This window comes from Terrapene carolina, unplaced genomic scaffold (genome assembly GCF_002925995.2).
Source record: "Terrapene carolina triunguis isolate 2854851 unplaced genomic scaffold, T_m_triunguis-2.0 Scaffold139, whole genome shotgun sequence".
Lineage (NCBI taxonomy): Eukaryota > Metazoa > Chordata > Testudines > Emydidae > Terrapene > Terrapene triunguis.
Genome location: NW_020664490.1, coordinates 7,459,667 through 7,475,400, shown reverse-complemented (window position 1 = coordinate 7,475,400; position 15,734 = coordinate 7,459,667). Strand labels below are relative to the sequence as shown.

General features: G+C 39.8%; 1 protein-coding gene across 1 annotated transcript in view; it reads right to left on the bottom strand.

Moving 5' to 3' along the window:
* The window catches only part of LOC112113029 (protein furry homolog), a 285,155-nt gene that overhangs the window by 73,552 nt on the left and 195,869 nt on the right, over positions 1-15,734 (bottom strand). The window contains exons 40-44 of the mRNA XM_029911959.1: positions 15,053-15,251; positions 12,044-12,165; positions 9,710-9,897; positions 3,466-3,560; positions 792-1,399 (exon numbers count right to left, since the gene is read on the bottom strand). Coding sequence (XP_029767819.1) covers positions 792-1,399; positions 3,466-3,560; positions 9,710-9,897; positions 12,044-12,165; positions 15,053-15,251 — 1,212 coding nt within the window. The remainder of the gene's footprint in view (positions 1-791; positions 1,400-3,465; positions 3,561-9,709; positions 9,898-12,043; positions 12,166-15,052; positions 15,252-15,734) is intronic.

The following is a 15,734-nucleotide window of genomic DNA, read 5'->3' as shown; positions in this document are numbered from 1 at the left end:
AGGGAGGGGTGGGAGTAAGATGGCTGCAACTGGCCACCTGAGAATTCCCCAAGTGAGGGGAATTCTGAATTGGTATAAAGCTAGTGGAGATGCAAAATTCAGATCTAAGCCACACAGTTCTTCCCAAAGTATGGGGGTGTTTGGATAAAATATTCTGGTTTCAGACCTTGAGTAGTGAGGATTCTCATTCCTCTGAATATAGCAGCCCCTCCCCAGCCCAAGAAAAAAGAACTTGAGGCTTTATTATAGAAATACTGAGAAAACTTCATAGGCCCTGCTAGGTTCTATAACTAGAAATGAAATGTGAAAGAATATTCCTGTACAAAAATGACATCTTTGCTGCTCCCCTGATATTGAATAGGTGTGCTGAGACCTCAGACTATCATGCTGATCAAAACTATCTCATTGTTTCCTTGTACTCTCCCTGTCTGTCTGTATCCATCTGTTGTCTCTTGTCTTATATTTAGATTGCAAGCTCTTTGGGGTAGGGGCTGTCTTTTTGTTCTTTGTTTGTACAGCGCCTAGCACACAGGAGTCTTGGTCCATGACTGGGGTGCTGAGGTGCTATGATATTACAAATAATAAATAATAGTAATAGCAAAAGAATTTCCGTTTAGTTGTTTCTTTATGCATTCATTTAAAAATGTATTACAATTTGTACACACAAAAATAAATTTATATTCCATAAGGTGAATAGGTATTTTTAAGGAGCATAGTGAGGTTTTCATATCAAACAAACTTAAAAAGAATTTCATAATCAAAATGTGAACGACAGAAAAAATGGTCTTTACCTATAATTTGAGAGGAATCCACCATGGATACTCGTGACACTGGTGTCAGCAAACTGAAGAGCTGTAACGTGAGGTCAGTGGTGGTAAGAGAAGTGAATCCTTTTAGCAACAGCTGTTGCAGCCCCAAGAAATCTGACCACTTTAGCTGTCCTTGTAACTTTTCTAACTTCTCCCTATTTTCAACTTTATCCAGTGGCAAATAAGCTAGTAGTTTATTCAACAATCGTAAAGCCATTAGATACTCAAATTCAAAATCAGATTCCATCAAAGCTACAGCAACCCAGAAGATGGTGGCCAACAGGTTGGTTGGATTATTAATATTAGAAGGATCAGTGAGGCTGTCTTTTAGAGAGGATGAGCTCCTGGTTTTAGAGGACAGGCCTTGCTGGGTGCATGCCTGAATTCTATCTAGTGTGGCACTGCGTGGTGGATCTGAGGATCTGTCCACAACACCAAACTTTTTGGGTACAGAAAAGCTCCTCTGGTGTCTGCTTCGTTCAGCAGTGGCTGTGTTACCACTTACAGCCCCAGGATTCACGTTCAGTTGGCCCGTACTCTTCCGATTTGCAGTCAGTTTAGTGCTTGATGTTAAGTCTGGTGATGATGAACTAAGCAAAAAAATAAAATAAAATAAATGGGATTTTATTATATCACAAAGCAGAAATGTAGAAAATAAATTAATACAAATAAAAAGGAAGTAAACCGAGAATTTATCAAAAGATAAACAGTAAAAAAAAAAGTAAACAAACACCATGCTATCTGTTTTACCCTCCCACAGATTTCTCCATTATTATTTATATTACCTAGAGACCCCAACTGAGAACAGGGCCATATTGTGATAGGCACCGCACAAATACAGAGTAAGAAACAGACTTTGCCCTGAAGAGTTTACAATCTAAATAGACAAGGAAGAATGTAGGGGGAAGGGCAAACGAGGGGTGAAGTGACTTGCAGAAGGTCATGCTCTGGGTCAGTGGTAGTGCTGGGATTAGCACTCAGGTCTCCTGAATCTCAGTACCCTATCCACTGGACCCGCTGCAGGAGTTATTTGGCATAAGTCACACTTGTGGAATTACTGGCAAATTGACCCTGTGAAGGGAGTAGTATTGGTCACCATGGGTGAATGTATGCAGCCAAACCAATGGTTGGTAAGCAGAACCTTAGAGATGTTGCATTATCCCTACAGAGGGCTGTCATGGAGCTATCAGGGCTCCCCTTAGAAGTACTGTTCCCTTAGGTTCCATGGTGCTACCCTAGCCTCCTTTCAGTGAGGCACACTGGAGACTTAGCTAGAGTTTCAAAGAGTTACAACTGCCACATGGATTACCACTTGGAATTCCATGCAGCCCTTATTAACTATTTATATTCTAATAGCACCCACAGTGTTTAGGTATTGTTCAAAGACAACAGTGAGACCCAGTCTCTGTTCCAAAAAGCTTATAACCTAACAATTTACAGTTCCAAGGGAAGCTTGCTGTACAGAACAGCTACTTCCCAGCTCCCTCCAGTCTCACCTCTGAAATACTCTACTTACAAAACCGCAGAACCCCTACTCTATGGTATTCTCGCAGAGGGGCTTACACAGTCACTAGGGGCAGGAAAGAGAATGGTGTTATCCCCTTCCTTCCACAATTTGGGGGCATTTCTGTTTCATTTTGCTCCCTTCTGAACTGTGTAGTCAAGAGGAACATGTGGCCCTTGGTTTGGAATATAAAAGACTATAATATATTGTAACAGCACCACCCTCGGAATTTTACCCACACATTTTAATGATGCCTGAAAAGCTTTAGAATTTAAGGAGATCCCTCCAGGGGCACACCCAGCTCCTACTATTGCTAACTGACATCACAGACAGACATTAGCCTCCCCTTGGTGCACAGATCTGTCACTGGTTGTGCTTTAGAAAGAGGAAGGCTTGCCATCCTCTCAACCTTGGAGGGCTCCTTGTGAGTTCAAGGATGCACAGCTGAGAAGGGCTGGGGGTGAGAACAAGAGCAGGGGGTGCATACTGTTGGACATCCTCAAACCTGAAAGGAAATCTGTGTGGCCTTTTTTTCATATTGTGGAACCCCTTTTCATAGGAGGCTTCACAGACATCTGCTTATGGAGGTTGTCAAGGAAGGGGAAACAAAGCAAGTGCAGAGGCATTGGGCCTCCTGAGGACCCCTTGGGATACCTAAGTTCTGAAGACAGAATCCCCTATTTGTTCCACAAAGGGGACAAATCCTGCCCATTCATGCAGTGATTTGGGAAATATTTAATTAGGGGAACCATGAGTTTTCTCACAGCAGGGAGTGATCTGAACCCCCATTGCAATGTTCTAAGCAAAGTAAATATTGTTTCCTATACATCTTTTCAAGACTAAGTTAGATACAAAAGCAGAATGTGGAATCCTAATGTTATTTGTTTAAAGAGGACGTTAAATGTACTGTAGACGGCTGAAAGGAAGAAAGAAAATCTATAACAGGCTAGGAGGCGCCACCAGTTTATCAATATTTATTTCAATAGTTGCCAAATTGGGCTCAGATGCACTCTTAGGCTCGTTCTGTAAATTTATTTTGAGCAAGATCAGTTATATCAAAACCATTTTATGAAATTCAGATCGCAGAACATTGTATTGCTTCATAAGATTTATATGGGAAAAGATTATGTGATTAAGGGAACAGATTCTTACCGAGATAATACGGTCAAGAGATCACTGTTCTTCAAACAATCAGACAGATTATCCACTGTAGCCTCCAAGGTAAGTAGTGCTTCCATTACATAACCCTGTCAAATACATACAGTCAGCCATTTTAGCAAAAACAATCACCAGTAAGTCAGTAACAGAAATCATTCTGTACTGAAGCATCTTATTGAAAACAGAACACAACACTAATCGTAGTAAAAAAACTCAGAGCCATTACACTGCATATTAAAACATTAATGCAGATTTTATTTTCTGTCTCCCTGAATGATCTGTGAAGGAGAGAGTATACTTAAGGAGACCAGTGATCTTGTCAGGGGATGATGGACAATAGGATACTGAGCCTTTTGCCTCCATGTCACTGGTTCAAATTCTGCAGAGGCAGTTGTGACAGAATATTATTGTCACCTTGAGGCTATTTGATGATCTATGTGGAATATGTTGGTGATCTCAGTCCATTTCCTAATGGAAGTGAATAGTGTCAAGATTATAAAAATAACACTAACAAGAATGCTATGGTTGTAGAAACCTCAGGAGAGAAGTCACAGATTGAACAGCCATAGAGACCAAACTACTGCTCCATCAATAAAGGGGGGCATTTAGGTCAGGGTAAGGGTTTGTTGGTTTTTATTTTGTTGCTATGCTCTAGCAGATAAAGTACAAGATGGGATACAACAATGGTGTCAGCTACAACAACCAAACCACAGTAGAGAACAGGCTCCTTAAACACCTATCTATATAAGGCAGGGGTGGGCAAACTTTTTGGCCCGAGAGCCACATCTGGGTATGGAAATTGTATGGCGGGCCATGAATGCTCACAGTTCCTGGCCACTGGGAGCTGCAGGGGCGGCACTTGGGGCAAGGGCAGCATACGGAGCCCTCTGGCTGCTCCTATGCATAGGAGCCGGAGAGGGGACATGCTGCTGCTTCCGGGAGCCGTGCGGAGCCCCAGCACGTGCGGAGCAGGGCAAGCCCGGACCCCACTCCCCGTCAGGAGCTCGAGAGCTGGATTAAAATGTCTGAAGGGCTGGATGCGGCCCCTGGGCCATAGTTTGCCCACCCCGATGTAAGGTGTAGGGAAAAAAATGTTGCATAATCATGGAGGACTTCAGTCTGAGTGACATATGCTGGAGGTCTCATGCTGCCAGTAATAAAACATCATTGGTATTTCTAAAAATTACATATAACAATCTGCTAACGCAAAAAGAATTGCATTCTGCAGAGAGGAATTCTATAGTAGAACTGATAATGACAGGTGAAATAATCACAGAACTAAAAATCAGTGGCTGGTTAGGTTCAAGTGACCCTGACTTGATTACATTTTTCATGGGTAAGCAAAATAAAGCCCCAACCAGTAATATATATTCTTGTTGCTTTTAAAGAACCAATTTAGCAAAGATAAAAACAATCATGAGTCAAATCAGACGTGAGAAAGAATTCAAACAGAAAATAAGTGAATGATAAATGGGAACTATTTAAGAACATTTTACTAGAAGCACAAAAAGCCACAATCCCACAATTGAGAAAGAAGGCTACACTGGTTAAAGGACCAGCCTGACTTATAGGGGGGGAAAATGGAAAAAAGGGAAAGTTGATATGAATGAATATAAGCTAGAAGGTGGGAATGGTAGAATATTGATAAGGAAAGCAAATGGACACAGGAGAAACCAATGGACAACAGAGCTAAGGACTAGAAGAAAAAGTATATTATAACAAAAGGAATCCAAACTCTGGTATTGGTCCATTAATAGATGAAGATGGTATAATGGTCTATAATAATGCAGAAAGGGCAAAACTGTTCAATAAATATTTCTGTTCTATGTTTGGGAAAAAGCCAGATGATGTAGTTGTATCAAATGATGATGAAATACTTTCCATTCCAACTGTAAGTAAGGAGGATATTAAAATAGCAGCTAATAGAGACAGACATTTTAAAATCAGCAGGTATGGATAATTTTCATCCCAGAATGTTAAGAAAGCTGGCCACGGAGCTCTGTGGCCTGTTAATGTTGATTTTCAAGAGGTCTTGGAATATTGGGGAAGTTTCAGAGGACTGGAAAAAAGTTAATGTTACGCTAATATTTAAAAAGGGTAAAGGGATTGACCTGGGTAATTAAAAGCTATCATTCTGACATCAATCATGGGCAAAATAATGGAATGGCTGATATGGGACTCTTATAAAGAATTAAAGGAGGATAGTATAATTAATGCCAATCGACATGGGTTTATAGAAAATAGATCTTGTAAAACTAATTGAGTTTTTTTTTGGTGAGATTATAAATTTGATTGATAAAGGTAATGGTGTTAATTTTTTGTAAGGCATTTGAGTATGGTACTGCACGACATTTTGATTAAGAAACTAGAACAATACTAATTCAACATGGCACACATTAAATGAATTAAAAACTGGCTAACTGACAGGTCTCACAAATGGAACTGTAAATGGGGAATCGTCTAGCTGGTGTGTTTCTATTAGGGTCTCACAAGGATCGGTTCATGGCCCTACAGTATTTAACATTTTTATCAAAGAGCTAGAAGAAAACAAACTCATTACTGATAAAATGTGCAGATTACACAAAGATTGTGGCAGTGTTAAATAATGAAGAGGACTGTTTCTGACAGATATTGCAACTTCATGCAGTATCTATAGGGGAACATATTGTATTAAGTATAAATATCACTGTGGGACATGGATTGTGATTATGTTCTACTCCAAGGGGGAAGGTTACCACAGCTCCTCCAGGAATTAAAACAGGGGAATTAAGGTGAATCACTCACACTGTAAACACCTCCGGAAAGGTAGCACACTCTGGGGAGGTTCGCATATACTGGTTCACACTTGGTTTCCAGAGACTAGGAAAACGAAGAATGGGGTTTTGGCTTAAAAAGGCTGTGTTTAAACTGAGTCAGGGCCCTCTTTCTGATCCAGCAAACACATAGGATCTTCTGCCCAAGAGCCCCAGCCCTTGTGGAAGGATTGGAAAGAATTTGGCCTACAAGAGCCCCGTAAGACTGATGGGTGATCTCTGGTAAGTTTTTAGCATAGTAACTTTTATTGTTTTATATGTTTTCTCTGTAATGCTTTTGCTTGCTTAGAAAGAGTTTTGTGGTATCTTGTAACTGCTGGCAATACACTGTCCATGGTCCTTGGATAGAAAGAAAAGCCCAGGCACTGGCCTTTAGCAAGACTGGCTTGCTGGGCATATCGCAATGTAAGACAGTGAGCTGTGCAGTCTTAAAACCCTGGTCAGGAGGGAGAGAGATGCAGCTCTCTATTGTATTTATTAATACAACATCTCCACCCAAGAGAGGTGATGGCTGGGAGCTGGAAACTTTAAGTGGGTGCCCTCGAGGGACCATGAAGGGGCAATATAGATGCAGTTACCCTGAAACTGTTACACAGGTCGCTGATACAAAGTGATCTGACTGTGTGGTATGCTGGATACAAGCAAGCAATATGCTTTCCATACCCCAAATCCAAAATCATATATCTAGGCTATGATTACAGGAGGAGGAACTCTATTCTGGGAAGCAGTGACTGTGAAAAAGACTTCGGAGTCATTGTGGATAATCAGCTAAACACAAGCACCCAGTATGATGCTGTGGCCAAAAGTGATCCTTGGCTGTATAAACAGAGGAATATTAAGTAGGAGTAGAGAGTTATATTACCTCTGTATTTGGCCCTGGTGAGACTGCTACTGGAACACTGTGTCCAGTTCTACTGTCCACAATTCAAGAAGAATGTTGATAAATTGGAGAGGGTTCAGAGAAGAGCCGTGAGAATGATCAGATATTGGAAAACATGCCCTACAGTGAAAGACTCAAGCAGGTCAATCTTTTTATCTTTGCAAAGAGAAGGTTAAGGGGTGACTTGACCATAGTCTATAAGTACCTACACAGGGAACAGAAATTTGATAATAGAGAGCTCTTCAATCTAGCAGACAAAGGTATAACAAGATCCAGTGACTGAAAGTTGACGCTAGACAAATTCACACTGGAAATAAGGTGCACATTTTTAACAGGGAGGTTAATTAACCATTGGAATAATTTACCAAGGTGTGTGATGGATTCCCCATCACTGGAAAATTTACATCAAGAATGAATGTGTTTCTAAAAGATATGCTCTAGTTCAACCACTGCTATTGGACTTGAAGCAGTTATTTATTCAGGGAAGTCCTATGACTTATTTTATGCAGGAGGTCAGACTAGACGATCATAGTGGTCCCATCTGTTCTTAAAATCTATTAATTTATTAATCTATTTTTATTCCTTTTCATTTCTTTCCTTGGTGTTTGCTTCATCTTTCATTTTTCTCTCTTATCTTCCACTCACTAGAAGAATGCATGCTGCTTGAAGGGGTGGTGGCATATATCCATGAGTGGTTCCATGGTGCCAGTCTGCATGGTTTTCTCCTGGATGGGCTGGTTGGCACAGAGAAGAGACTCTTAGCTAGCAGCCTCCAGACCTATATATGAGTATTCTTGCAGCCCGATTTATTTCTGGTGGAGAAGAGTAACAAAATGCTCCCATGCCACTTTGCCTGCTGCTAGGGTTGCCAACTTTCTAATTGCACAAAACCGAGCACACTTGCCCTGCCCCCCTGCCCCAAGGTCCCACGCCTACTCACTCCATTCCACCCTCCCTCCATCGCTCACTCTCCCCATCCTCACTCACTTTCACTGGGCTGGGGCAGAGGGTTGGGGTGTTGGAGGGGTAAGGGCTCCGGCTAGGGTTGCGGGCTCTGGAGTGGGGCTGGGGATGAGGGGTTTGGGGTGCAGGAGGGGGCTCCGGGCTGGGGCCAAGGATTTGGAGTGCGGGAGGGGGCCCAGGGCTGGGACAGGAGGTTGGGGTGTGAGAGGAGGTATGGGGTGCAGGCTCCGGGAGGAAGTTTGGGGGCCAGAGGGGGCAGGAGTTTGGGATTTGTGAAGGGGTGAGGGGTGTGTGCTCTGAGAGGGAGTTTGGGTGCAGCAGGGGGCTCAGGGCTGGGACAGGGGGTTGGAATGCTGGAGGGGAGCTCGGGGTGCGCGCTCTGGCCGGGTGGTGCTTACCTCAGATGGCTCCTAGAAGCAGCCAACATGTCTGGTTCCTAGGTGGAGAGGCTGGGGGCTCTGCACACTGCCCATACCTTCATGTGCCGCCCCCACAACTCTCATTGGCTGTAGTTCACGGCCGTGGGAGCTGTAGAGCTGGCGCTTGAGGCAGGGGCAGCACACGGAGCTGCCTGGCCGCCCCTGCGCCTAGGAGCCAGACATGCCAGCTGCTTCTGGGAGCCAGGACAGGCAGGGATCCTGCCTTAGCCCCGTTGCACTGTTGACTGGACTTTTAGTGGCCTGGTCAGTGGTGCTGACCAGAGCAGCCAGGGTCCCTTTTTGACTGGGCACTCTGGTTGAAAACCGGACACCTGGCAACCCTACCTGCAGCCAGAAGAGACTTTTGCAGCAGGGAGCAGGGCAGATTCAGGGTCATGCAGCTTTCCCATATCTATTACTACTTGACTACTACTACCCTTGTCGAGTCTGCCTCTCAGGTTAAGAAACACTACATCATGGTTTGTTTTCAAACAGAACAGCTGCATTGTAATGGTGTGAGCTTGCTAAAACAATATGTTCTTTCTACTGTTAATTTATTTTTCTTAAAAAGCGAGGGCCAAAGCAGTTTGTTTTTAATTTTATTTTTACTCTCCATAGCTCATAGTACTCTTTACTTAGATTAAAAACCTTAATGATTTCATCTTTTAGCATATGGCAAATATAAATACTCCCACCAACCCATCCAGTGGGTCAAAACCTGCAGACCTTAATCAAGTAACATTCCTAATTGCTTTAATGTTGAATATTGCTCAGTAAAGGAGAATGGAATTTGACCCAGTGTTTGAAATTTAACTGCTTTTGTAAAGGCAGCAGCGGAAGCTGAAAGTGCTGTTTTTGTGAACCCCACTACAGTTCGCTGTTTAAAATTTTTAAAATCTCACAATGGGGTGATACATTTTGAAACAAATTAGACTTATTTTTCAGGGCTCAGATTATAACAGTTAGATCACGACTTTGACAGCATTTTTGTAATTTTGAAATTGTGATGAGAACACAGTTTTTCTTTTCTAAGGTCACATTCTCACTTGCATTATAGTTTCCAAGTTTATTTCACCCTTTACAGTAAAATGAAACAAATGATACTGAACATATGCAGAATTGTGAAACATTGTCAGGAATACAGCATTGTCACACATGTGTACCTGAATCTCATCTCCATGTTCTCCTATAACTTCCACCAATCTTGACAGAAGGTCAGACAATGCATGTGCAGAAAGAGGTTGCTTTAACGCCCTGAATATCTGGAAAGATCGACCTGCATAATGTCTTGAAGAGCTTGCAAGAGCCGTTTGTAAAGCAACTTCACTCAGATGCTGCTCCAAATGAAAACCTAAGCAGCAAAAGAATAGTATGTTGATGTTTAAAATCTAACAAAGCAGATTTTACTGCATGAGAAAAAGTTACTTTACAGTTGAAACCTTTAGCGGACCAATTCCCTAGCATTTCAAAATGTTTTGGCCATTTTTAAGGTATATTAATTTATGAAAGAACCACTAGAACCTTCTTTACAAATAAGTGAACAATTCTTATTACTGGACAATACAGTATATAAAATTGGTAGTAGTCTACCAGGTAAAGACAGTATACTGCATTTAACCTGATACCTTAACATTAAGAAATAAAATCTGCACTGAATTAAAAACAAAGGGCAGCATGGTCTAGTTGTAGTGAGTAGAGCTGCATGGGAACTTGTAGTTGTGTGATTTCAAAATTTCTTCCATTCCAGAACAAAACAAAACCAAAAGATTTCAAAATTTCCCATGAATTGAAATTCTGGAAAAAAAAATAATTTGGGATCAATTGAAATGTTTCATTTTGACAAAATCTAAATGATTAATTTCAGTTTTTACTTTTTCACTTTATATTATATTTCATAATACAAAAAATTTCGGGGGGAAAGGTTGTTTTGAAAGAGAAAATTGAAACATTCCATTCCAAAAAGGTCAAAACTTTCCTTAGTGAAATGCTTTTTCTCAGCGGGGTTTTTTCTATAAATTTTTCTCAAAGGCAACATGTTTCCGCAAAAACATTTTGCTTTCAACAAATGAGCATTTCCAAACAGCTTTAGTATTGAACACATTCTAATTGTGGCCACTGACTCAGTGTGTGGCCATGGCAAATCACCTAACTTGTAAGCTCCTTGGGAAAGGAACTGTTTTGTTGTTCTGTGTTTGTATAGCACCTAGCGAAATGGGGTCCTGGTCCATGACTTGGACTCCAAGGCACTACAGTAACATAAATAACAACAACAATAATAATAATTTCAATATTTTCAGCTGTAAAATGGGAATATCAGTTCTTATCTCCTTCATAGGGTTGCTGTGAGGATTAGCTAGTTAATGTTCATACTGTGCCTAGAAGATGTAAAATTCTATATAAATATGCTATATAAATACCTTGCTAAATGCAAGTACTGTAGCCCTGATTAGGGAAAGCAGTTAAGCACATGCCTAAGTACTTTCCTGAATTGGGGCCTTAGGGCCTGGTCCAAAGCTCACTGGAAATCAGGAGTCTTTCCATTAACTTCAATGGGGTTTGGTTCAGGTTCTAATTGCACACTATGTTGCTCTCTGCTCTACTAATAACAAGTGAGTTTTCATTACTTTTCAAAATACTATTTAGTATTACTAGTTTACTATGAAATCCCATAATAAATAATTAAAAATAAACTATAATTGTCAAATTAAATGAACAAAGAACATTTTGCTTGTTGAGAAGATTGCTTAATATCTCCAGTCTATTTTACAAATAAGAGGTGGAGTTTTTCCCTTTTTTATCAAATAGAACAGTCAAAATCAACCATCAGTGATGGTTTAGAAGAATTGATTGTACTGTGAGTGCATGCTAAAACCATCTAAGATGGTATTTTTCTAGCAAGTACGTAATATGATATATGTCCTACATAGGACACCCAATGCTTCAGCATATGGATCTAATGAAAAAAAGATCACAGGATAAAAGTTTACTGTGGGCTAAATAAACTAAAGAAGAATATATACTTTTCACTGATCAAATGGAGCAATCTGTAGTAATCTCTTCAGGAATATAATAAAATGAAAGGACAAGAATATTAAAGGAATATGATCTTTAAATTCCTACAAAAGGAAACAAAGTTATTTAAAATTAATTCGAAAGTATTTATTTGCACCAAACATATTTGAATCCAATTAAAGTCACAGTGTAATCAGATTATATGAAAAGAATAACTTGAAACAAGTTATGAAAACAAAATTGCTTTAAAACTTTTAACCCTCGCACATAAAATACTGTCAGAAAGAACAAAGAAAAACGAATCATTATGAAATTATTACTTTCACAAAACAGAGGGCACTGTTGCACAAGCAAGCTCCTGTAGCAGCCATTCAGGAGCAAAGAAACTGGCATTAAAAGGCAAGTTCTCTAAGCAAACACTAGGGACTTGTCCACTAGACGAGGGTTTTAACTACGGTACAATCATGGAAAAAAACTTTCAGTACCTGACTTGGAATCTTTAAATACAGACACAACATGTCTCAGAAAATTAGTAAGTTGATCAGCACTCTTTGTATTCTGGTTCTTGGGTGTGATATCTTCATGGCACCAGAGTGGACCAAATGCCCTTAAAGAGAAGAAAAATGTAGCAAAATGTGTAAGTATTTCTTTGAAGCAGTTGAAATAAATTTAAGTAATTTTAAAAATTATTATACTGTACATTCAAAAGGAGACAGGCAGAACAATTTGCTGGAAAACATGTGATTGAACATAAATCTATGAACAATACAACTACTACTACACTTCAACTTTACAAAGATTTCCAATTCAAAATGTAGTACTGGCATAACGTTATAAATGACTGATCATTTCAGGGCACTGCTCTGCTTTCCTTTTTCTAAATGTAAGGCCATCTTTTACACTGGGGAATTTTACAAAAAATAAAATAAAATAAAATAAAATAAACAAAACCCCACTGGTGCTATCTACCACTATGGGAACCATAGTATAGACAATGCTCAGGTAGCTTCTGGTGTTTTTAGTACTGCTGAAAAGAGATTTTTTAAAAAAGGTTTATCCACAAGAACCTGAACTACATTAAGGCTCCTACTGGTGATAAAAATAGTGGGCATTTTGGGCGGTAAATTCCTTAGTGTAGAGAAGGCTTAGTGGTGTTAATCTTGATGGCTACAACTCTTGCTGAAGGCCTACTCAGCATGAGTTGTGAAACTGACAGATACAGACACAGAGATTGATGAAAGCTCGAACTCGCTATCTTGTTTTATGTTTAGCTTGTAAATTACTTGGTGAAGGGACCATCTTTTTGTTCTGACTATGTCCAGCACTTAATATGTTGGGATCCTGGTCTATGACTGGGGTCCCTATGCACTACCATAATACAAATAAATAATAAGTATCAAAATAAGGAATAATTTTCTGTTTAAAAGCACATTTACTATTGAGTACATAACTTGATTTAATCAGATGTTTGATTGGTAAAGTTCAATTTATATTACAACTTGAAGAAAATTTTATTACATGACATAATTACACAGCATTACTTAATGCATCTACTGTGTCAGGTTGAACAATGCTATGTATCAAACACAAATAAAACTAAAAATGCAGTGTAGTGGTTGCAAATAATTTGGGTAATGGGAATTTGCAAGAATTTGTAAGGCAAACCTAGGATTTCAGGCTTTTGTCCTGATGCAGACAAAATTTCCATTAAAGTCAATAGGAGTTTTGCATAAATCAGGATTTCAGGATTTTACCATTAAGCCTGGCCTACACAGAGCTTTTATACTAGTACAGCTATTTTGGTTAGGGATGTGATTTATTACCAAAATAGTTAAAGTGGTACAGTCCCGAGTGTGGTATACATGAGTAAGCGATACCTATATAAGTATGCTGTGTTATTGTAGCTATGTCGGTCCCAGGATATTAGAGAGACAAGGTGGGTGAGGTAATATCTTTTATTGGACTAACTTCTGTCAGGAGAGAAACAAGCTTTTGAGATTACACAGATCTCTTCCTCAGGTCTCTGAAGATATTACCTCACCCACCTTGTCTCTCTAAACACCAGTATAAACACATTTACAACAGTGTAACTGTATCCACCCTAGGGACGTTGTACTGTTTTAAATATTCTGGTATGATAATAATGGTACAGCTTTTATGTGTAGACAAGGCCCTTAGGCATGGTGAGTGTTTTGCAAAAGTAGACTTCTCAAGTGTGCCTAGGACAACTATTGGGTTCAACTCTGGGCCAATCACCTTCTGTGCAAACAGGGGTATGTGTTAATGCTGCACGAACAGTGTTAACTTGGGCTGTATTCTAGCCCAGGAGGGTGTGAACAAACCCCACCCAGCTGCTCCTACAAACTTGTGCCAGGGCCATGATTAATCCCCAGGAGGAGGAGTATGTAGGGAACTGAAGGACTACCAAGTAAAAATTCATAAACAGCCTCTGACCCAGCCCTGCAATGCTCCCTCTGTAGCTCCAGTCATATCGGATCTGCATAGTGTGGACATTAAAGAATTCAAAAGATGTTGCCAACATTGTCCCTGAGGTCTTACTCCTGGCTGCAACCCCTTGGGTGTAAATTTCTTAGCAACACAAGTCCTGAATTTAATTAATTGGATGCACAGTACATGGTGTGTGGCTGAACAGGATTTTTGTTCTTATTCTTCTTGCCTATCTCCTGACTTCTCAAGGTTAAAAAAAGTCAGTGGAATTGTCAACAACTAAGCACGGAGAAGAAAAATAGGTTGAAAGAGAGAACTTGCCTGATATTGAAAAGACAACTGTCTGTGCTAGATTTGTTACTTATTCAAAATGCTAAGTGCAAATATCAAAAAGCCCCACCAGAGGACTAATACACCAAAAAGCCTTTGCTTATGCTGTAATGAATTGGATGTTTTCCTTGGTAAAATACTGGTTAACTGTGATTGGAAAGACTTTCCAAAACTATTTCCTTTTAAAAAAATCAGGTAAGATGTGAGAAAGAAACATCGTTTCAAATATAAGTCCACCAAGTAGACAGTAATATTATCAGTTTAGAAAATTAACAAAGTTAAATAAAATGAGTTTTAAGACCTAACAAAATCACATATTACACTGGATTTTGCCAGTTTATAATGATTACATGTCACTTAAATCCTTTCTGCACTTAATACCAGCTCTTCTTTTGCTGTCAGTTAAGAACTACACTTCTGGATGGAAAAATAAAATGCAAAGTCACTCTGTAGCTGCTCTTCAACTGGCTAGACTTAGGCTTCCAGACACTTTGCCGGGACAGTGTAAAGGGGTCTTAATGTAAATGAGAATCAGGCCCTAAATTTTTCAACAGAACAAGCCTAGGATGTGCCAGCCCTATTCAGTAATTAAAGCTAGGCTCACTGTGGCCCCTCACAACTGTTGTCTCCTTTATAGCAATAAAATTGTCCTATTTCATGAGTTCTGTCATCAGCATAATATTATAGAATAGTAACCTCTCCTTATCTTGGATTACCTGGTAGTCAGAAATTCAATTAATTTGTTTGCCTTTTCATCTGTTTCAGGAGCTGTGTCCATATCCTCCACCTCTTGGGTAATCTGTGGGAGATTTCCACTGCTGCCTCCTAGACTGATACTTGAGGAGGTAGAGCTGGAGCTTAAACCAGAATCTGGCACTGGTGATGACTGGTACTCCCGTAGAAAGTCAAAGCCACCTGGAAGCAGCAGAGGAGAAGATAAAGATGGAATGCACCACTTACGTCAGCATTTCAGATGAAAGAATAGGACAAACACCTCTTTTAAACAGTAAGCTGCTGAAAACTTTCACTTGGAAGCAGAAAATATAAGCAAAATGCAAAAACCTATAGCAAGAGTGAAAAACTGGTGACATTACACTTTCAAATCTTCAGAATGCAATAAAAAAATTACTAATACAAAAGTCAAAAAATTTCTGCACTATAGGTATCGTATCTGTAGAATAAATGTTTCACAGGTCACATTCAGAAGTAACATCTTTTTGTAAACTGTATTACATTTAAATAATGTTAAAATATGTCTACAATCAGGCTAAACCTAGGCAAAAGTCTAATTCATTAATCCAGGCTGGTCTGATGTTGAATAAGGTTTGCAAAAAATGTAAGATGGGGTCTTAAATTCATAAAACAGAGTGAAGTAGGTGATATTTTCTTCATTCATCC